The following is a 24,967-nucleotide window of genomic DNA, read 5'->3' on the forward strand; positions in this document are numbered from 1 at the left end:
AAACAAGTACAAAGTTTAAGAACATTGAGGAACCAAAATTCCAAAAAGCTTGTTCCAAATTCGGCTATGGTAATCTGTGCCTGGGATAAGAAAATCGTTAGTTTTAAAAAAAATTCTAACAATAAAAAATAAGTCCGTCTTAAAAAAACTGTAATCACATTGTCGTGACTATTATTTTAAGCAGTTTTATTGAAGGCCGTACTTTAACCTATAATGGTTTAATTTTTAAATTGTTATTTGGATGGAGAGTTGTCTCATTGGCACTCACACCACATCTTCCTATATCTATTATTTGGTTTAAATTCACAAATATTTTGTTTACGGTTTCTGGCGTTTATTCTTTTTTTAATCAAATTGAGGAAAAGCTTTAAAATCAGTACAAAACAGTCAGATATAAGTCGTAATCAAAATATGTGTAACTTTCAATTTTTGATTTCTAGTTATTATGAGTCAAACCTTAACCATTTTACAGATAGGAAAACCACACTCATAGCAAACAATACCAATGACCAACATTTAATCCTAGACATGCTGCTGCAGGCAGGAGCTTCACTGAAATCGAAGACGATATACGAAGAAATACCACTACACATAGCACTAAGATGCAGAATCAGAAACAACCAGAAATATCTTGACAATATTCGTGCCCTATTAAAGTACAGCACAGATGTAAACTTCCCAGATAAACAGAAAACATTTCCACTAAACATTGCTGCCAAATGTTGTACTTGCGATATTATAATGAAATTGATGTCACTCGGGGCAGATATCGCTTCAAAAGACATCGATGGCAATACATCTCTACACTATCACATGGGTGTGTATTTATGTATTTATACGTGTGAAAACATGATTAAATTAGATATTCCAAAATCTTCTAAAAACAATTCACTTACCTTGACAAAACTTTTGACTTTCACTTATCTTAGAAAATTATCCATTATCATTTAAAGCGTTTATCGAAATTGATATCATGCAAATCTACTTTTAAATGAAGAAGAAGTTACACTGAATAAAATAATCTTCAACATATCAAAATTATTTCAGATGGATTTAAACCAGTTTTGTTTTCTAAATTATATCAATTTTGGCAATAATGAATTTTCATCTTTGTATTGAACACCAACGTTGATAAGTTATGGTACACAGCCATCCAATATGACCACTCCTATAGCATGTTTAGTATTGGAAAAAGACTAAATCTGTACTTCTCGTAAAATAAAATAAGCTTTTGTTATATCTTGAACTCTAGTCTAGCTACACATTATATTTTAATTCCAATGAAGAAAAAGGAGAAAAAAAACTTGAAACAAATCCGATATGTTTAAAGATCGCTTGAGTGTTGTTTAATGAGTGAAAAACTGGCATTTTATTTATGTAAAACAGAGAGAAATGTTCCTTGGAAACAAATTCAAGGTACACATCAAAAGTAATAAATAAAAAGGGATTCACCATCTAGAACATACAATATATTTATTCTATTGATTCAATTGATTCAAATATTGGAGCTATAAATGCTGTACTACAATGTATGATGTTTAATATTCTTGGATTCATAGAACAAAGCATTTTGATTGAGAACAACTGTGTTTCTTATCAGTGACTTTTTCTACTCTTCTCTGTATTATTAATTTATGCAATATTGATGTCTATTCAAGATGCTACATTATTTGATAAAGACGTAGTGGCAGCATTGCTGAATTCTGGCGCTGATATGAATGCAGTCAATAATATTGGAGAAACGGTGTTGATACGTCACATAAGGAAATCAAATCGAACATCAAATCCCAACACGGTACAGTTTTTGCTAGACCATGGGGCTGATCCAAATATTTGTGACAAGGAAGGCAGTTCTACGTTAATGGAGGCAATAAATCACGATTTCTATTCAGCTGTTGAAAATTTGGTACAGGTAAGATTTACAAAAATGCATAAAAAATACCCGGCTTACACTTTAATACAACAGACAACCGGTTTTCTTTTTACATGAGTGGACTGAAATAAATAAAATGACAGATGAATACTGAAATATAAAAAAAAAATCAATGAAAAAAAAGGATGTCCAAAAAGATGTGTACAATCTTTCAAAAGCTGTAGTCGTTTTGAAGCTTTGGTGATTTGTTTTACATTAATTACCCTATCAATGATATTAACTATCAGCACAGTAGCGTCACATGCTGGTCATGGGAAACTGAAACACTCGTGGACTGAAAGTCAATTAGCTTTCGCATCAGTCCAGTCGTTTAAAAACTTATGGATATGTTGGGCCATAACTAAGTACATCGGAGGAGTGTTAAAACCAAAAATTATAAATAGTTGTTTATCGTCTGGCTTAGACTGTCTGCAATATTTTATTTTGATTTTCTTTTTTAACATATTGTTATTTATATTATTTGTGTATTACATTCAACTGAAATATTTAAATTCTAATATGACGTCTCTGTTTCATTTAAAGCCATGTTCTAATAAGCACAATCTATCTTTCACACATGCACACAAACTTACTGTTTACATTTTCTTTTATATGAAGTACATATTTTAACTACTGATATAAACTTTATCAAACAATGCATATATTTACTCTGCTATTAGTTTACAAACTTATTGGGTATGCAAATATGATACAGATACTCAATGGGGAGGAAACAGGAATATTGACATATTTCTAAGATATTGCTAACGATTCGGCCTATAGAAAGATTGTGTTTTTACTATTATATTCGAATTAATTCATTCATGTCATGCTTTATGCTCATTTTGACGCCTTATTTTTACGATCGACAAATATAATGCCTACCCATAGCATAGAGCATGACCTAAAGGATTTTTGTCTCAAGTATAAGGGCATTTAAAAATAATTACAAGGGTAAGATCCTTTTCCGTCTGTTCATCAATAGTTTTTCTTAAAGAAGGATATTATGTTTGAACCTGCTATAAACAAACTGCATAACAGTTTTGCTCTTTTATTTTTCGAATTGATTTTGAATTTGTGTTTAACCGATAATTGCCATAATAAAGCATTTACAATTATAGTTTCAATATTTGATAAAACGTTTGGTCGTTCATCTTAAACATGTTTAGTGATAGAGATCTCATTGGCAATCATAACACATTTTGTTATGTGTATCTTATGATTGTATTTTTCGTTATCCTTTTTTGTTAATATGGCGATCGTGATCATAACTTTCTATGTCTGTGTTGTTTTCGCTTGCAACATTATTTAAAAGCTGACTTGAATAAGATTGGGTTTAACTTTCTGATGTTCGGTTAAAAACCAAGACTTGAAAATATGTACTTTCGAATAGCTTTTCTGGTTTAATTTCATTAGTAACGATACAAAAAGTATGTGAAAGCAAACAAAAAAAAAGAAGACAAATCTTTTAATTCTTACATGTACATCCACTTTATTGGCACAAAGCTGGTTGATAGTTGTCTCATTAGAAATCCTACCACACTTCTAGTGATGTTAAATATGAGGTGGAGGATAGCAGCATTGTATAGAGGCTTTTAATACAATTTGAACTTTCAAATTGATCTTTCATTTGTCTTTGTTCTATTATTAATATTACTTTTACTGTTGAATGGTTTTATAGATTATTTCAATGTATTTTTGATTAAGGTTTAAGTAGTTGCTAATTGCATATTGTTTTGAAACTTGCCTTATTAGCGATACTGTTATAACAATAAATGTGTTTCTCTTAAGGTTAATTTTTGCAAGGGCTGTGTTCTTATCCCTCATAACCATTTGACAATGCAGAATCTAGAACATTTTAACATTCTTTTACATATATATTTGTTAGCACAACGCAGACATTAACCACGTTGGAAAAGACGGAAACACAGCTCTACATTTATGTTTGTTGAAAGGTATTTTACGGTTGTAGACGACAAAAACAAATTAAATTTGTTCTCAAGACAGGACATGATAATGTATTACAACTAAGGCAAACGGATTGTACTACAAGAGTGTATCTCAATGAAGATACCTTTAAAAAAAAGGCAACATTTCGACATTAATAAGCATCATCGTTATAAACTTTAGATTTAAAACCTGCACACAAACTACAGATTTTATGATAGATCATAACGATTGAAAATATCTAAAATATCTACACAGTACTTTTTAATACAAACAGCTAAAGTAAATTATGCGTCTATTTAATATTTTTGTCATGTTTTACAATAAAAAGTAAAATAACAAAATTCGAACGAAATTCTAAGGGAACACTGTTTTCAAACAGATTTGCAGTTAAACCACACTTATACAATTAACCACGTTTATGAAACTCGAAAAGTGGATCCCAATTCGAATCAATTCATTTGGTACTAAGAGAAAATAAAATGTTTTGAATGTTAACACTAAGTTTGTGCTATATCTTCATCTATTCGACGTTAGTCACTCAGGATTTGGCATCGCACGTTCTTAGTTAAACCTTAATTGCAGACCAATAATATAAAAAAATACAAAAATAATAACTGAACCGTCTAAAATACCCGAAGACAAATATAAGACAAAATTAAATTATAATTGACAGGAAAAATAAAAAAAAAGATAAATCATTCAAGAAATTTATAGAATTATGGTATGAGATGCCTTCAATAATCTGTATCTTAAATGGATAATATATTTATGTATACAAATTCATTGTGAATATGTATTTAATCTATTGAAACGGATAATTTAGCGAATATCTTCATTATGCTAACAAACAGCCGTATTAACCCGTTTTGTATGTGGCTTTTTATAGCTACTTAAAGGTATAAAATTGATGTATTATGACGATAATATAGTGATTGATGGTTGATTGCGTTCTCTTCTTGTTGTGTCAAATGGATTGGGTATATCAATAACTATCATACTACATCCCATTATTTTTTTTACTCGAATTCTAAAATCAAATTGTAATCATATATTTACATTTTGTAGGATCTTTGCAGAATGACAGCGCAAACGATTTTAAATTAAATCAAGTTAAAGAACTTAGTGAAGAATTGTTTGAAGGTAAGATAGAAAGATAAATGGAAGATTGAAAATGAATAACAAATCCCTTAAGCCAAATCAATAACACAAATCGACACGTCAAATACCTAACAACTACCAAAATACAAATAACAGTCAACATAACATTGCATAGAAACCAAGGACTAAGCAACATGAACATTGTGAAAAAACCTGGACTGAACGGATTAAGAAGTACAAGAGTTTTATCGTTTTCAGAAATGAAATTAGTATTGTTATGAGTTACAATGTATGACTGAATCAGCAAAGATCAATCGAAACAATATCACATACAGATATTTAATATAATTGCTAGGTATTTGGGTGATATATCAGCAGTGATGACGATTTCAGTATGTACATTGTTTTCTGCTGAACGTACTTTAAATGGAGCTGTAACTTACAATAAAATATGTCCTCTCTGGGTCTTTATATCTATATATTTAACGGGAACCTTAATACAAAAATCTAAGATAAAGACTTTTAGCTCTTTGGTCGAGATGTGGTCTTTTTGAAACATTTTCCGTTTCCATTTTACAATTTATTTCCTTCTTATTGATTTTCTGTAAGTGTGAACAAATATTAAGGCAATGTAAAAATTGATATTTAAACGAGACACCTACATGTATCACATAAAGGAATGTAAAAGAAAACGATTTGACGATTGTTCTTTAAACTCTAGTGCTAAATCGTCCATTTGTTTCATATCATTGAAAAAATCCAGCAGACCTCCCTGTATTGGTAGCATCATTAATTTCAAGTTCAGCTCATATTGTCTTGTCAAAGCTGTTTTGTTTGCTGAATAATTTTAAATCAATACATTGAAAGACGTTTCGAGGAGACTTTGTGTCTCATAAACAATTAATTGTTTCCAGAAAACTTGTGTAATTTGTGTATTAATTTCATTGAATAAAGAAAAAAATCTCTTCCCTTCCTTTTTAGAGATCAAAGGTTTTTAAAACTTATCTATGACTTCCATATGGCGGTTGCACAGCATACGATTTTCGTCTGTCTGTTTGTTTGTCAATGCATATTTTTGAAACAAAGGTTTCCGGAAATCATTCCAATAGATATACAGGAAAGAATCAAGTCTTTGAATTGTAGAGTCAGCTGCTCTATTGGTCAAAGTCGATGTTATAAAAAATGCAGTTTTTAAACCATTGATATCTGGATAAACTTCAATTTCAAAATGTAGTCAAAATTCGTTGTTACTTGATAGTTTTATCTATACCGATAACTTTCCCAAATTCTTAACAATAGAATTATTCTCAGAAAATAGAACTATCAGTTTTTATTTTCAGCTTAATACCTTATGCGTATCCTGCGTTAGTGGCTTAGCTGACTTTTTTAAAAATGGTTCTAAAAGTTTTTACAGTGTATACGAACCATTAATATAAAATTGATCACTTTCGCCTGCTATTATCCAACCAATATATCCTCATAAGAGTATTCTATATATTTAAGAATCAGGCTCAACAGACAAAAAACGAAAGAGAAGCTTCTTAATGGATAATTCAAACAAACTTGCCAAAATGTCGGACTTTTCAAGAGTGCATTCTTATGGACTGAACGTGCCACCAATGAAAGCACCAGAGCAATCATCGTCTGCTGAAACAAATGAAAAAGAAAGAAATGATTATGTAAATCAAAACAAAGGTATAATTTTTTTTAAAGTAGATGAATGATAAATGTTTAAATGATAATGACGATGTTTTCATTTACCATAGTCGAATACGCCTATTGTTAGAAATCAACATAACCACAAGTAGGATTTCCTGTTAGATTCAACCACTTCATCCTGGTATGAAGCCTACTTTGGGAGTATTTTCTTATCTTTAATTATGTCAGATTTAATTAAAAATTAAGGAATATTTGTGATCGACATAAACACGAACAAATATTATTCCATTATTTTAACATGCAATTAAAAAGAATGTTTTTTCCCAATGATTTGCTAACCGTGCCCCTTTATTCATATATGGTTCTTATTTAAAATGTTTAAAACAAAACCAATGTTTATGAATTTTATTTACAGAAACTGACGACGGGAATTGGGAACTTATGAAGATCATAGACTTTTTACTCTCGCATAAAGCAAACGTAGACCACAACAATGAAGGTGGTGACTCTCCTTTGATATTAGCAGTACGCACGGAGAACTTTGAGGTCGTAAAAAGAGTTCTAAAAGAAAATCCAAATATGTTCCACCGCGGAAAAGACCAATTGAATGCCATTGATATTTGCTTGACAGTCACGACAATTTGTCCTGCGTTTTTTAAAGACGGAGTCTTGGGCAGGTTAGCAAACAGTAAGTGTTTTTAGCTCACCCAGCTCATCTGGCTCAAAGGGCCAAGTGAGCTTTTTGCATCACTTGTCGTCCGTCGTCCGTAAACTTTTTCTCTGAAACTACTGGACAAAATTTAATCAAACTTAGCCCCAATCACTATAAGGGTATCTAGTTTTTAAAATGTGTCCGGTGACCGGGCTAACTAGCCAAAATGGCCACCATGGCTAAAAATAGAACACAGGGGTAATAACATTAATGGTACCAATTTTTCTGCACCAGATGTAGAATTTGGGTTATATCTCTGAAACTAAAGCATTTAGAGCACATATGACGGGAGTAAAAATGTTTTTCAGGAGTAAAAGTGTTTTTAAGAAGTCAAAATGTTCATCAGGTCAAGATCTATCTGCTTTGAAATTTTCAGATGAATTGGACAACCCGTTGTTAGGTTGCTGCCCCTGAGTTAGTAATTTTAAGGACATTTTGTCGTATTTGATTATTATCTTGAATATAATTATAGACTGAGATAAACTGTAAACAGCAATAATATTCAGTAAAGTAAGTTCTACAAATACGTCAACACTATCCTTAGTTGGCCCCTTAAGGAGTCATTGCCCTTTTATTGTCAATTTAAAAAAAAAATCGTAAATTTTTGTTTCTTTTAAAAAAAATCTTCTCCTCTGAAACTACTTTGATTAATTTAACCAAAGTTGTAAACAATCAACATTACGGTACGTAATTTAAAAATTGTGTCTGATGACCCATCCCGCGAATTAAGATGGCCGACATGGCTAATAATAGTACATAGGGTAAAATGCAGTTTTTGGCTCATATATCTTAACCAAAAGCATTTCCAGCAAATCTTTCAGAAAAAAATTGTCCATTAGGGCAAGATCTATCTGCCCTTAAATTTTAGAACATTCAGGCAACCCATTATTGGGTTTCTACCCCTGAATTGGTAATTTAAAGAGAAAACTTCAGCTTTTGGTTATTATCTTGAATATCATTACAGATAGAGATAAACTGTAAATAGCAATAATGTACAGCAAAGTGAGACATACAAATAAGTTAACATGACCAAAATGGTCAATTAACCCCTTAAGAAGTTATAGCCCTTTAAGATCAATTTTTAATAGTTTTTAATAATTTTTACAAAATAATTTCCACTGAATCTACTTGACCAAGTTCATTATAGATAGAGATAATTGTTAGCATCAAGAATGTTCAGTAAAGTAAGATCTACAAACACAACACCATCACCAAAATACAATTTTGTCATGAATTCGTCTGTGCTCTTTGTTTAATATACGCATAGACCAAGATGACCGACACATGCTCTTAAAAGCCTCTAGTTTAAATTTTCTGATACTTTCATATATTCCCTTTAATAGTGTAGACATACACATTATATTGAAAATTCTAAGAGAAGAAAAACACAGAATATCAAAGACGGTCGAAAAACATCATTGATCAAGAAAAAGGATGTTTCCCTTTATATTTTCCATTCAATTTAATGCCCCTGTATTTACACGCAGTTGTTGTAACATCTTAACTGACATCAAATTCAAGATTCCTATAGTTTAATAATCAAAATAGATTGATCTGATTAATTTAACATCGTGCTCATAATAAAGAATATATCTGTTATCCGAAATATTTAACATTAATTTTGTTCATGTTCATGTTATTTTATGGTGATGCTGTACCCTTTTAGAATTGTTATATATTATATTTTGTAGTGTACTGTATCAAAATAGTATGATCTATCAGCCAGTAGTAATTATTATTGGCTATTCTTCAGTCGTTTTGTATATATTTATAGTCTAAATTGACTTTCCTTTTCAATCTGAGCGTCGCTGATGAGTCTTATGTTGACGAAAAGCGCGTCTGACGTATTAAATTATAATGCAGGTATCTTTGAAAACTACTTAATTGAAAACAACGTTCACACCGAGATTGAAAGTGCTGGATAAAAAGCACATTTTTGATATATATAAATAAGTGCATTGTATAATCATCAATCAGACAGTACCAAATTTATAAGAAAGATTGTGAAAGGTTGTGGTAGATAATTTGTCTTTCAGTTGTAAACAAAGATCTTTAAAACTTCACGTTACTATGACACACATACTGAGAGCACACCATTTGTGTTGAGTTTGTGTTGCCCAATGATAATCTCTTTTTTTATGTTTTGGTTTGTATATAATTTGTGGGTGGTTTGTTCATTATTGCCATTGCATTGTATACTCATCTTCAAATGTGGTGATCTCTTTGGTATCGTTTCATCTTCCTATTATATTCGCGTAGTGTACCCACTTTTATATAATTGTTTGAGAAATTTTGTCCGTTTTTATGTGTTATAAAAAGTAATAATACAAAAATACTGAACGCATACTATGGTTTGTATCTAGCTACTTTAAACATCACGGTAAGTTTGCAAAAATGTTCAATACGCACTCTTCTTCTTATGTTATTGTTTTCAGAAATGTTATGAATTCGTTTTTTAAAAAAATATCAAACATTCCATTCAAATATGACGTTATGTTTCAGGGAGACTGGAATGCCTGAACGAATTAGTTAAACATGCAGATTTGGGGAAAAGAAAGGAACATATATTTTACAAATTGTTCAAATTTCTACGTCGCTTTTTTAAGTTTGATGAAATATTAATTACTAATATTTGTTCACGACTACTTGACTCTGAAAATACGATCAATGTTAACTTTGCGAAAAATGAAGAGGATTCACCTCTCATTTTCTTTTGCAAAAGAAGAGTTGTAGCTGTTGTTGAAAAGCTGCTTGGTTGTAATGCTGATGTGAATTACGCTGGAGTAGGAGGATCAACTGTTTTACATCATGTTATTGATATACAAGGTAATTATGAACTGAAATTGTAATAAGAAAATATTAGAAGCATTTTTAGAAACAGTTATTTTCACAAGACATTAAGATTACAAATCAACGCTCTGTTAATAAATTTTAAAATATCCTGTATATTTTTTAAATCATTGACGAACAAAAACCGCTTTTATAATTCATATTCCTGATAACAAAACAACATTGAATAATGGTTAAATCATTTTGATGATTAATTGATTAACAGAAACTGCTATTTCCAGTAGAAATTAGTACATGCATATCCAGGGCGGTCAGAGGTTATCTTGAAATGAGTGTAATCTTGTTTTGTACATGCCTGTCTTCATAACAATTGATTTTCCATATAGTGTCTGACAAGGAAATGGCGTATTAGCAGCATAATCAATCATAAACATATAGTTTTACTCTGAGTCGCTGCTTTTGCTAATTTTTCCTTTTGCTACTTTACTAAGTTTACCACAATTCATGAGAAAATATCAGAATCGACTCACTTTTATTTATAATTCGATGCTCATTCCGTTACATTTTGTTTTGATATTCTATAAGTAGCTTTATTCAAATAGTTATTTTATGAATTTTTTTTTAAATGTGTAATTATATTCAAATGTTTGGATCAGATGAGACAACAGCTATGCCCATGCTAAATTGCCTTCTGGTTGTCAATCCTTTGCTGGACAGGAAAGATTTCAAAGGTGAAACAGCTTTGGAAAAGGCAATAAACATGTATGTTTTTTGCAACAATACAAACAGTTATATATATGAGAATGATGCAAGCTACAACGTTTTATTGACCTTGATAAAAAGACTTTTAGAAGCCGGTGCAGTTACTGATCTGGAAAAATTAGGAAATGTTTTAATGAAATGTGCACGAATAGGAGATTTCAAAACAATGGAGAGTCTTTTTTGCCATGGAGCTGACTTGGATTATAGAAATATTCTAGGGCAGACGATCTTACATGTATGTTGGTCAGAATGTAAGTAAAATATTTGACAGTCGACAAATTATGTTCCTAATGGAAACATGTATGGATAGTTTTAATTTTACCTTAGTCGAATGATAAGACTTTAAGTTTTTTTACAATTTACAATGTTATTTTTAGGAAATATGGACAATTTTTTTCAATAATCATTTGATTTTCTTGAATATCAAATACTGTTTAAAGCTATGCTTTCTGCAATAATAGGTTATAAACATTTCGGTTGAGCTATTTTCTGTTTAAAATCGTCTTAAAAATCTGTATATTTGGACCTATATGTTTTCATTTTAATAATCGATAAAAACTGACTACAGCTTAATTAATTTTTTTTAAGTTTTCTTACCAGACAGATAGGATCACTGTATACTTGAATAGCGTGTCAGAAATTAAGTTTGTGTACCATTTTTTGTTTCGTTCATTACACATGATTGAATTAAACGTTGAATTGTTAAACAGCAAAAGAAGGCCGTTCTTTGACCTATGTTTTTTAACGTTTTACAAATAGTGATTTTGATGGAAAGTTGTATTATTGGCACTCATACCACATCTATATACAAAAATATAAATAATTAAACTAGATACAAAAAGCTGTTTATCAGTTATTTGTATAAAACGATTTATTTTAGCGTTGAATGGTGCACTGGATTTTCTCAAATTCTATGTCCAGAAGGGAGGCGTTCTTAATAATAAGGATAGAAATGGTAATTTACCGCTTACATCCTTATTGAATGCGAAATGTAACAACGAAAGAGCAGACACTGTTGAAATAGCCGAAATTTTCCAGTTCATGATAAAAAGCTCTATGAAATCTATCGACGACGGAGATGATCCTATTCTTTTACATACTGCGGTCAGACATGGTTTAATCAGAACAGCAATTGCTATATTAGATGCAAAGGAGTGTGCAACTGTTGAAAACAAAGCACATGAAACACCACTTTATATAGCAACTAAAGCTCGCAACCGCAAAGAGTTAATCGATCTTTTGTTGAGGAATGGAGCTGACCCTAACCAACACACAAGCTTTAAAATACCCATTGTTTCAGCTGTTAAACAATGCGATGTACCCACAGTTTCTACACTCATAAAGGCAGGGGCATCCATCAATGTAAAAGATCAAATTGGTAGATCACTTCTACATGTATTGTATTCAGATAAATCAAAAAAAGGTTTGTTTTGGTATAGTATTGTACATGTGTAGACTTGAATTGTACTCAATCTTTACGTATCTTGAATTCGAGGAGCTCTTCTACATTTGCAAACCCCATGAAAAGTACGGGAACTATAGTAAATACTAGTATATATATTGATTAGTCGTGCCAAAAGTTAAAAACGAAAATAACCCAATAATAAAAACAAATAAGGTCAGAAATGAATTCTCCAAGTGAGGTTTCGTTTAAAAGAAAATGTTTTGTTTTGAACAGTTTTTCAAATAAAAATTACAAAATCTAACAAAAGACAACATGGTTAGTGTACAAAATGTCCAGGCTTCCGTAACTCATGTAAGTATACCACATGACAGAAATTTTATTGTCTGAGACACCTACGTCATGAATATTCATGAAAAAACTGACGTAATTGTCAACCGTAAAGTAAAATCAGCTTTGTTTACAAAAATTATAAAAGATAATAACTTTAGTAGTTAGTGAGTAGAAATCAATTAAATTTTAACGCAATGTTTATAACCACAAAATGAAAGTTGGGATTGATTTTGGGGGTTATGATCCGAAAGGTGTAGGAATAATGGGCTCAAAGGGGCCCAAAACAAGCATTTATCTAGTTTCATGACAATAAGTTGTGTACTAGTATTTCAATCACTCTGAAATTGTACCACAATGTTTAATGCCAAAAGCAGGAGCTGATATTGTACCACAAGGTTCCATATAACGAAGGGAAGGCTGGGATTCAGTTTGAAGTTAATTTCCCCCCAACATCTAGGAATAAGGGACAAAAAGATACATTTTTCTGGTTTACAGACAATAATATAACTTGTGTTTAAGTGTATGGATCTCTCTGAAATTATACTAAAAGGTTTCTCACTACCATTGAAATGCTGGAATTTAGTTTTGAGGTTCTTGCTCCAAGGGGGTTTTACGACCAAATAGATTAGTCCAGCTTCCCAATTGTGAACTTTCCAATTCTATGTAGCAACATTCCAGCAGCGCCTGCATACGAAGTATATATTTCCCAATATATACGATATTCTCGGGCTTGTTTTTAATTTCTCTCATAGAGGGTTGCTATTAAACCGAGAGTTCCAAGCGGTGGAGTTGAAATCATCCCTTCGTAGATTTTACGGACGCCATTACGAGTTGATCGTTATGGTAACCGTTTCACAGATGATAGCGGATATGTGCCTTATGTCGAAACTGCAATTTTGTTCCCTTTTCACGAATGTGACCTACTGAATAAGACTATCTACCAAGTTTGTAATTTCATGACCAACACGGCGGTCTTCTTATCCTTCTGGAGCATATCAGATCGCCCCCAGTTTTGGGGTGGTGTTCGTGTTGCTTAATCTCTAGTTTTCGAGATTTCTGTTAAATCTTGTGATCCATTATTTGAATGTTGTCTTTTTTATTTATTAGCCATGGCTTTGTCAGCTTATTTTCTATCTTTGAGTTTGACTGTCCCTCAGATATCTCATCTATTTTAGAGAGAATTCTCGGAAACAAAATTTCAATTTAAAGATTGTTAATATGATTCAATTTCATTTATTTTTTTTTGTTCAGAAATGCAATTTTGAAAAAAAAATATGGCTATCTATGATAGAGTAGATTAGAAATAACTGGAATAAATTATAAAATGTTCTTGCCTTTTAGCACGATGGAGCCATTTTATGTGTGTCTGAGGATTTTATTTACTGTCAATTAAAATTTCATGATACAAAATATTAGAACATATTGTAAATTAAGTTTATGTATTTCCCTGATTTAAAGGTCTGATTATTCCTTTCCCGACTTTGTCTGTTGTGACGTTTTTGATTTTAACGAACGCAACCTATGTATTACTGGTGAATAATTAAATCAGGGATATCGTTACCATAAATTACTTAAAACTTTTACTAAATTTTTCCATAGATATAAAGATTTGGTATTGAAGTTTGGTTGTACCTGTAGAAAACATATTTCAAACGGCATAGCACATCCTCATTTTTACGGAAATGTTGTTAACTGTGCCCGGAAATTTAGAAATGATCCATGTAAACTTGTTGCTCCTTTAAATAAACTTATTTTAAAAGGTTACCCATTCAGCACTGTAATAAGATCATTGAATATTGTTTTCATTGGTATAAATATTGATTTTGTTATCAGTAAACTAAAAGCTAACTAAATATTACTAGTATGTTATATACATATACATAGTCATGGCTCTACAATCTGTCGATACCTGTAACTTGGCATTGCACAAGGTCATGTTTTTCTCTGACTGTTTATGACGTCTTTACACTAAATCCATTAGATGTTGGATGTGTACGGATTGATAGTTTAGTCTAAGATGCATGCTTTGAACTAGCTGTTAGATACCTGAGAGTACTCTCAGATCTCTTCATTGTGTCTTTTTTTGTAGGGATGTATAAGTACTCGGCCACGTTCACTTTTATTTTTGTCCATCTGATGAGTTAAGCCTTTTTCAACTGATTTGTATAGTTCGTTCTTATGTTGTACTGTTATACCACTGTCCAAGGTTAGGGGAGGGTTAGGATCCCGCTAACATGTTTAACCCCGCCACATTATTTATGTATGTGCCTGTCCCAAGTCAGGAGCCTGTAAATTCAGTGGTTGCCGTTTGTTTATGTGTTATATATTTGTTATTCGTTCATTTTTTTACATAAATAAGGCCGTTAGTTTTCTCGATTAAATTGTTTCACATTGTCTTATCGGGGTCTTTTTAGCTGACTATGACGTATGGGCTTTGCTCATTGTTGAAGGCCGTACGTTAACCTATAGTTGTTAATGTCTGTGTCATTTTGGTCTTTTGTAGATAGGTGTCTCATTGGCAATCATACCACATCTTCTTTTTTATATTTTGTCTATACATTTGGTACCTTTTTGGATTAAAGCTCTTCATCTTCTAAATGAGCTTTGGATTTTCAAATATTTTGACCAGAGCATCACTGAAGAGACATTTATTGTCGAAATGCGCATCTGGTGCAAAGATGGTACTATATATATGTTATTTATATAAATATATACCAATGTAGATGCACGGACAACATGAAGATTGAAAAATAAAAACACGTCAATTGTAAGAAATGATAAGCAAACGTACAATCATCTTTATTTGAGCAAAACTTGTAGAAAGAACCTATGAAAGGTTCTTACATAATTGAAGGAAAACAATTCAGACAAGAAAATCAACGGTCGAATTTGTGATAAAACAATACATGCTGTATTAAAACAGAACAACAGATGAAAAAATATTATAAAACTTTTTTTGGCTCATTAGAATATTGATAAAGAATAATTATTGAATAGCAATTTTTCAAGTATGCTATTATTAACGATCAAAATATGTTCATTACTATTTCCTGTTTTTGTAGTTACAGATTTGGATATATTTGTTTTAACTGTAAACGTAAACTTGTTTGAATAACTTTTGTTTTTCTTTAAATGATATATCTAAAAAAACCTATATTAATCTTAATCAATAAACTGTTTTGTAGGAGACTTGTGTCTTATGACAAAGTTACTGCTTGAAAAGGGTATAAATGTGAACGCAACAGATAAGGCCGGAAGATCTGCTTTATTCCCGTTATTCCAATATACAACAGCAGAAAATATCTCTCATTCATCTTCAAATAAAAATCAAAAAGATTTTAGGCACTCTAAGGAAATGAGGGAAGATATGGTTCCTGTGTTAGTTGGTAATGGCTTGGATGTTAATTTAGTTGATAAGTCTGATAAAACCGCACTAGATGGAGTATGCATTTCAGGTCAGTTCTTATATTTAATTAACCATTTTGCATATGTAAGGGTTTCGTATACCGTATTACTTTATGATACTCTACAATAATGATATTATACAAATATAGCCTTTGAATGAGGTCGATACAAGGATATATTGACCTGAAAGAAGTATATTGACTGAGGACGTAGTCCGAGGTCGATATACTTCTTTGGGTCGATATATACTGTATTGACCTCATACAAAGGCTATATTTGTTATATTATTAATTTCCGACCATATTTGTATCAAAATCGTCATTTAGGTTTGTTGGAATTTTATAGATAATACATTATCTCCTTGACAATACCAACATATAAGTTGTTATTTCATATACTTTTTTTTGTGCATCTTATGTATTTGAAGATTTTTTTCGTCAAATAATCGATCACAGATATCATGTGTTTCAATATCCTTGAATTCATTACATGACGTCACATAGTATATCGGTTTTTAGATATTCTAAAAATAACCGTGTGATATGCTTTTTGCCGGTCAATATGATTTTTGCTATCCGCCGTTTTCTCTCTACCTTCGAAAATACAGTTTAACATGTGACTATCCCTAAACGAATCAAATTTGTGAAAATATACGAATTAATAATATACCTATATATCTATATAAAAATTACGTAAATCGGTCCCACACAAAAGCCTCCCTTACCTAAATGACACATGTAAAGGTGTTTATCACTGTTCAATTCTTTAGTTAAAGATTACTTTATTCAATTTTACAATTTTCACACTTACGTGATTAAGGTTACGTTTTATATATATTTTAAGGCAAAAGGATAACGAAAAAGGAAAACAACTTAAAACGCGTCTTTTTAAATGTTTTCTTCATTTTTTTTTTATTTGACTAGGAATAAATCCAAAAGCTGGAATAGCACTTCTCAATGCAGGAGCAAACCCAAGAAGCAATTGCCTTGAAAAAGCAATTGTAAATTTCCCTGAGAAAAACACAGTCTGGGTAGAATTGATTGATTTGCTTCTTCTAAAAGGATGTGATCCTAATGTATTCAATGGGGATTCATCGAACATGATACATGTGGTATCATGTGGATCGAGATGCTTGGTAGAATCGCTCCTTAAACACGGATCAGACGTTAACTTTTGTGACTCAAGAAACATGACAGCCTTACATTTTGCCTGTGAATTAGGTAGGTGTGACTAACTAATAAAAGTGTACTGTAAAATTAGTGAAATCTATGAAGAAGAATGTCGGTCGATTTAAAATGTGTTTACACTCTACTGTTACGACGTCTAAACAAGTTAATCGAAAGTCGTACTGTTTGCAGGTTTTAGATTTTCAACATGTTCAAACAATTTTTACAGGTTGCTGTAACAAAGAACATAAAGGAAATTTAGTTTTAAAACATATGGTCTATAGCAAATGTCATACTTTATAATCACGCCTGGTTAACCATAAACTCTTAATCGAATGGTTAAGCGAGAAAAGAGTTTACTATATAGAGGGTATACCAATTTCGTCGGTCGTTCCTGATTGACAATAAGCTTGTTTGAAGTTTTATTTAACAGAAAATCTCAACATTGTTCCAGAATATTACAATCTATACCAGACAATCACAAGTGCCAATAAACTTTTTTCTCGCTAAACCATTTGCTTGAGATTTGATGGTTTACCAGGCGTTATTATGGCCTTTTTGTACAAAGAGTTATGTGCAAACAAATTTATTTCGTTTCCTTCAATTATATATTTGTTTCTATGTCTATTCTTCTCGACTTCATTCTGAAAAAGTGAATAATATATCATCAGAAAACGTTTTTTTTCCAGTCCGCTCATATAAAATTGAAGCTGCGGTATGATTTCCAATTCAAAATCTCTAAAATTAAGAGAGACCAAATAACACAAACATTAACAACTATAGGTCACCGTATTGCCTTCAAAAATGAGCAAAGTCAATACTGCATAGTCAGCTATAAAAGACCCCGAAATGACAAATGTGAACTAATTCAAACGAAAAAACTAACGGCCTAATGTATGTACATAAAATGAACGAAAACAAATATATAACACATGTACTTCAAAAGACAACAACCCCTAATTTACAGGGTCCTGCCTTGGCGCAGGCACATTCATAAAAGTGTTAGCGGGATCCCAGCCATCCTTCTAACATAGGATAGTGATGTAACAGTACGATATAAGAACGAACTATAAAAAATAGTTGAAAAAGGCTCATCAGATGGATACAAATATAATTTAATCTCACTAAAACACAGAATGGACGTGGCTAGGTACTTATATATCATAACATCAAAAAGACACTCAGTTATGATCTTAGAGATCTCGCAGTTACTGACAGCTAGTTCAAACCTCCTTATAATTTACAAAACAATCATGCATCTAAGATCAAATTCAATTTATCAGTCAGTACTTATCCAATATCCAATGGAATAAGTATAAATACGTCATTAACAGTAAGATAAAACATTACATTGTGAAATGCCAAGATTCAGGTATCGACAGATTGCCTTTTAACTTACTGATAACAAATTATTTTATAATAAAATACCATTAAAACAATATTAAATGATATAAGTAAAGTGTTGAATTTGTTATCTTTTAGAATAAGTTTTTTTTCGGGCACGGTAAACAACATTTCCATAAAAAATAAAGATGTGCTCTATCGTTTGAAAAACCAAACTTCGAAACCAAATCTGTATATCTATGGAAGAATTAAGTAACGAAATCCCTGGCTTAATATTAGTCTGTACATATTTTTCTCCTTCGCTAATTTTGGACAATTGTATGAAGTTATATCTCTATTTAACTATTTTGGTGTTTGTTGTCTCTAGCCAACTGTTCAGAATTTGTATGTTGACATGTAATATTATTGATATACTTATATTTATAAATATACTGTTGACAAAGCATTTAATGAAATTGAAATACTAATATTGTCAACCCCTGGAATAGATTAACTTTGCCGTCTGTATATGGCAAAACCTTTCGACATTTGATCCGAAATTCCTACAACTTTGTTCTTTATTTTGCTTTTTAATCTTTTTGGTTCGAGCGTCACCGATCAGTAATTTGTAACGTGCGTTTGTCGTACTAATTTTTATGGGGGTACCACTGGTTACCCTTATACACCTGTACGTTCCGAAATTGGTTACCGTTCTCGTACCTAAGTTTTCTTCAACCATATGTTATGCATACTTATCTATACACGATGCTTATAACCACCAAACACAGATCACGTTCGAACCTGAATGGCGTCACATTCAACGCTCGTCATTAGATAACACTAATGTGCTATATCAGTCTCTATACTTTCAATATCATAGTTCAGTTCTTTTTGTTATCAAGATTTATTTCATATTGGTTGAGAATAAGATTCTCTTATTGGATTAAAAGTGGTCACATGACATTCATTATTCTTCAGTAATAAATTCCATCGGTCATTAACAGAAAAAAACGGACCAGAAAACCGGTCGTTAACGAACTTTTACATGATAATGGCCGTTGGGGCGTGGATTCCGTCAGATGATGACCGTTGGAGACTGATTTCTCTGTTAATGACCGGTTGGGGCGTGGTTTCTCTTTTTAAAGAGGTGTACCTTTTATAAAACATGTTCCTGATTTTGATATAATGATTATATTTAAGTTGTTGAATTGTTAATACTATGTTTTCGTTGATTATAAAATTAAAGATAACTTGTTTAATAAGTATAAAAAATTGCACTAAAATGAATGGCAGTATTACTACGACTGGTCTTCACTCTTTGCCATATAAATCGTTCAACTACTCGAGTTCGCTGTAGGCAGTTTGAATTTATGAGAATTTTCCAAAACATGGTTTCTCAATGAAATAAACATAATAGTTCTTGAAAAACTGGTCATTATCGATTTACATGGGCTGCCCATAGGGCAGCGGTATTGACTGCGACAGCGATAATGACCTCGCCTTCGGCTCAGTCATTATCACTATCTTAGTCAATACCACTGTCCTGTGGGCAGTCCATATATTACGATAATGGCCAGTTTTTCAAGAACTATTATATAATTATTGCCCACCCTACTACATAAAAACCGATAATACCGTATTTATCGTTGTCGTCATATCGCTGCCTTAGTCAACTTTGGGTTCTGGTTTAAATTTTCCTGTCAAATTTTGAAAATGGTGAGAAATATGTGTGATGTTTTTAATGATGAAAACGTCATGGAGGGTTATCAATTTTATATTAACAGAATTTGTAAAAGAGTAACATGTTTTTTTTATTTGATAGTAAAACTTAGTAGTTTGCTCTCAATTCAAACAGGCTGTATGGTTAAATGATTTTTCCAAGTTGTTAAGATATAATTGTTTTAATATTTATAGATATTTAATTTCGTTTACGCAATTGTTCCAAAATATGATCTGTAATTTTTCTCTCATGGAGACATAACGTGGGAATGTACCCAGTATAAATAAAGAAGGTAGCTGCGAAAAAGACCAAAAATGAAGGGAGGGGTTGTACATAATTTAAGTCTGAGTTTAAACGCTGAGAAGTTCGGGGCATATAAATGTTGACAGCATGCTGCAAAACATATGTTTTGATCTTTGAATAAAATAGAAGTTTATATCAACCTTAAATTTAAGACTTAATTTTTTGGTGAAACTTCGTAGTTAATGTGTCACAGTTCAAGCCGTAAAAAGGGAGTTTCTATGAGAAATTGCATTGTCAATGTTTACATAAGTGTAACCTATATCTCGCGAGTAACTGTTACCTCATTAAAATATATGAAATGATAACTGCTCACTGATCAGAATACATATATCTTCAAAAATCCTTTCTCCGTCGCAATTGTCGAAAATGTAATGTCCGATTTTTTTATCGCTAATGATTGATGTGCAATATTTCTATTTGGAAAACCTTTTAAATATTTAAATGTCATTATTTTTTTTTATAAAATGCTGTTAAGCGAGACCAAAATTCTTTTATAAAATTTCTAATGTTTCTATTATAGATAGATCAAAATGCCGAGATGATATTGTTCAACTTCTAATTAAAAACGGGGCTAATTTGAATATTCAGACTACCTCTGGAAAAAGGCCATTAGATATTTTAGTGACCAAAATGGTTAAAGAAGTCGGATATCATACAGTGTCAGGTGTAACAGAGCGTGTCATTCAAACAGAAGTTGATTTGTCGTCATTGAATCTTCTTGTCTGTGGAGGAGCACAATTATGTTGCATCAACACAACTGACAGTCTAGATATAGATAGAAGAAACACATTCTCATCAGCATACCAGAGATTGCTAGCGGCTCAGTACGTACGATTACTGTTTAAAAAAAAAAAAACATTAAATCATTGGATTATCTGTCTACTTTTTCGATAAATTTTGATTTCAATAAGAAGAAAGGATTTTTATGATTGGTGATACAAATTGATAGAAGTACTGATTCAAACTGTCAGATAAATTCTCGTTAAAAAATACACATACTTGTTTTGTGTTTATGACCCTACAACACTTTTCTAGCTAGTTCATTGATTAAAGTTCATAAATTGTTAAACGTCTGAACGTTGCTTCTTTGGTGTCCAAGGTCCTTTTGTTAATTTTACTCTTCCGTGACAAACCAAAAGTGCTTTTGATACCATCGTTTATTCATTCGTACCAAAACATTTGCATATATTATTTATTTGTCTAGGATTTGCATTTATAATTACAAAGTGCCATTATTAGTCCGCTCAATATTATACTAATTTAACATTTTCAGAAAACCAGGTGTGTTTTTTAAGTAGTTGTTGCATTCTTTAATAATATGTTGTATGGAAATATAATGTTTCTCTTATGGAATTAACTTTAGATAGTATTTCCTACTCTATCCTTATTTGGTATGTTGCCAAAAGAACAAAAGCACGAATATATGTATATTCAAGCTAAAGTAAATATTTCACGTTCAACAGGGACAAAAAATTGACAGAGTATTCAGGCTTGGAGACTTTAATAAAACATGGATTCTTCAAAGCTGCAGAGTGTCTTATCAGATGTGGATGGGAATTTGAAAAAGAGAAATGGTTTGAAAATTTTAATTTTGCATCAATGAATTTATCGAATATAGAGAAATCAGGTGAAAGTTACAAGATAATACCAATGGAGAATGCTACATCCGAATTGCAGACCTTAGTGAAGAGTTCTCAGTCGGTTCTTAAGCCTTTAGCACATCGTTGTAGAGATGTTATTAGAAGGCAGTTGGTGATGGCGTCAGCTGGATCGGAAATAGAATCCAAGATAGAAGTACTCCCAGTACCTACAACGATCAAATCCTACCTGAAGTTTGTTGATTACTGTCACAATACAGAAGTATTTCAGCTCGAAAAGATTCCAAGGTTTAAGTATTTGTTTAAAAAAAAAATGCAATAAATATCAACAAAAACGTTATTCTACAAAATTAAACCTACAGAGAGAATATTTATATATTTTTTTCAATTTCAAAACGCTGTTGCGGAAGTCGTCCAGTTAAAAATTATTTGAAGGCTACCTTGTGTTTCTAGTCTAAAGTTCGTAAAATATAAACGAGAAGTACAAAAAATACGCTGTGATGTTTAAAAACCTTTTGTTAAACCTTACAAGTATTGCTCTATCTACAAAAATGGTCTATATGTACGAACTGAACAAAGAAATAACACGACTGGTGCCGTATACGGTGCAGGAAATGCTTACCCTTCCGGATCACCTGATTTCCCTCCCGGTTTTTAGTGGAGTTCGTGTTGTTTCTTAACTATTATTTATACCTGTTTATGTAAATGTCCTTTGGTTTTGTGAGTCTTTGTTTACGCCTTGGTTTTGATTGTTAGTGGCTTATGTGTAGTCTGTAATGTAAAGTATATGAACTCATTATACAACGATGAAAAGTGTGTGACCTTTACGCGCGTGTTGTCCATAACAGACTTGTCATTGACTTTCAAATCAAAAACGTTAGATTTCACGAATGTAACCTACCGAATGGGACTATATGCTGGATTTGTAATAACATAAGCAACATGACGGGTGCCACATACCGTATAGCGGGTTATTTTCGCGGGGTGCAAATTTTCGCTTATTTTCGCGGATAGAACAAAATCGCCAAAATAAGTTCCGCCAAATTAAAGGTGTACATACAAAGGTATGAATACAAGTTTTTAGTCCGCCAAAATATTAACCGCCAAAATATTTCGTATATCTTGTTCAATGAAAATCGCGAAATTTTACACCCGCGAAAATAACCCGCTATACGGTATCTGCTCACCCTTCCTGAACACCTGGGAAAACTTCTAGTTTTTGGTGGGGTTCATGTTGCTTAGTATTTCGTTTTCTATGTTGTACCTTGTGTACTATTATTTGTCTATTTGTCTTTTTATTTTTTATTGATGGCGTTGTCATTTTATTTTCAATCTATGATATTTACTGTCCCTCTGTTATCTTTCGCCCCTCTTTCAAAAAGGAAAAGTAAAGCACGTAATTGAGAAGTTTGGAATAGTGAATTTATAGCTACGCCCATTATAATAATGATAACTAATTTTTTACAACGAAGTTTTTACTACAAGACTGTGATACCCTGAGAGGAAAACCTTGATCGGCAGTGCCATCGACCCGGTGGTTGTAATTTAGCTGATCAAGATAACATATATTAGACATAAAATAATTGTAAACTTGTGCACATTGTCAAAATTATTTTGTATATAATATTCATTACATATCCTATATTTCTCTGCACACATTTACAATATTTGTTACCTCCACAGATTTTTTTTAAGCAGAAACATATTCTTTGCACAAGCATTAAATTAAATCAATCTTTATTTTATTTTTAGAATTAGAAGGGATTATGGAATTCCTCTTAACTATTTGCAGTCTACATTCCATAACTCATTTTATGTTCCAACCTACTCTTTCGACATGGACTCAGATGATGAAGGAATATCTTATGAGCAAGTTAATGATTATTATGTTGAATCAGATGACGACTATGTTTACAGACAATATAGTAATCGTTCTGATGATGAATATTCTTTTTAAAACTCAGATAGCAGAAAAAAAGTCATGAACGCATTTTAATGTGATTCTGTGAGTTTGGAATGGAAATTAATAAATCTAGGTTATTTATAATGTGCATGATACAATTAATAGTTTAACATTTTGTAAAAAGAAAATGTTTGATTAGCAGCATTAGGTCGAATATTTTTTCTTTGTGTTTTTATAATGCAAATACGTCTAATAAAATCCTTTAAATTGTAGCAAAACATCGCGCTCAGTATGTACATTTTGATACAGATAACTTTTCATTTCACGACAGTATTGATGATAAAGAGCTGTCAACATATCCTCTCTTTGATTTCGGTAGCAACGAATGTCTCAGATTAGGAACACATATAAAATTGTTTAGTTTAAGCCTATTTATTTACAGCTTCCTATTTCAGAAGAGATACGGGCTGGTTATTATATATATGTTATACAGATGGACAGTGATCTGATGTAACCATCTGTTTTTTTGCTTTTATTTTTTATAGTTTACTGACAATATTTCATAGATTTAATCAGTGAATTCTGGTCCGTTTTTCAGGTACTTAAGGCATGTTAATAACCTTGAGTTGGTACCGTTTGTTCATTTAGAATGTTATGTTTATGTTATCAATGTATTTGTAATCATAGACTTTCAGCAAATCTCTCAATAAAGAAGACAATACATTTTACTATGTGAACTTTTAAGATAATAAATAAATAACTCAGGCCGTGTTCACACCAAACGCCATGTACAGTAAACATGTTTACATTTGGTTAAGTGTAATGTACACTAGTTTCACATTAAATTTGTTCACATCTATACACCTTGTTTAGCTACCTGTACATACAATTTGTTCACATTTGTAAGCTATGTGTCATTTAAATGTTCATT

General features: G+C 31.6%; 1 protein-coding gene across 1 annotated transcript; it reads left to right on the forward strand.

Annotated features, from left to right (window-relative positions):
• The first annotated feature begins 477 nt into the window (after positions 1-477).
• Positions 478-24,378, forward strand: LOC134685372 (serine/threonine-protein phosphatase 6 regulatory ankyrin repeat subunit B-like). The gene is made up of 14 exons (XM_063545078.1): positions 478-817; positions 1,659-1,912; positions 3,801-3,867; positions 4,928-5,002; positions 6,464-6,655; positions 7,035-7,307; positions 9,834-10,157; positions 10,778-11,134; positions 11,764-12,306; positions 15,804-16,073; positions 16,947-17,243; positions 21,056-21,359; positions 21,999-22,421; positions 23,886-24,378. The coding sequence occupies exons 1-14, from the start codon at positions 529-531 to the stop codon at positions 24,088-24,090; spliced, it is 3,873 nt and encodes a 1,290-aa protein (XP_063401148.1). The 5' UTR covers positions 478-528; the 3' UTR covers positions 24,091-24,378.
• Positions 24,379-24,967: the final 589 nt, after the last annotated feature.

This window comes from Mytilus trossulus, chromosome 9, assembly GCF_036588685.1.
Source record: "Mytilus trossulus isolate FHL-02 chromosome 9, PNRI_Mtr1.1.1.hap1, whole genome shotgun sequence".
NCBI classification, from domain to species: domain Eukaryota; kingdom Metazoa; phylum Mollusca; class Bivalvia; order Mytilida; family Mytilidae; genus Mytilus; species Mytilus trossulus.

Excerpts from the sequence above, each read along its gene's own strand:
- LOC134685372 (XM_063545078.1), top strand. The coding sequence starts at position 529 with ATGCTGCTGCAGGCAGGAGCTTCACTGAAATCGAAGACGATATACGAA. Across the intron at positions 6,656-7,034 it reads TTATGTAAATCAAAACAAAG|AAACTGACGACGGGAATTGG; the intron begins GTATAATTTTTT and ends TTTTATTTACAG. Across the intron at positions 10,158-10,777 it reads TCATGTTATTGATATACAAG|ATGAGACAACAGCTATGCCC; the intron begins GTAATTATGAAC and ends TGTTTGGATCAG.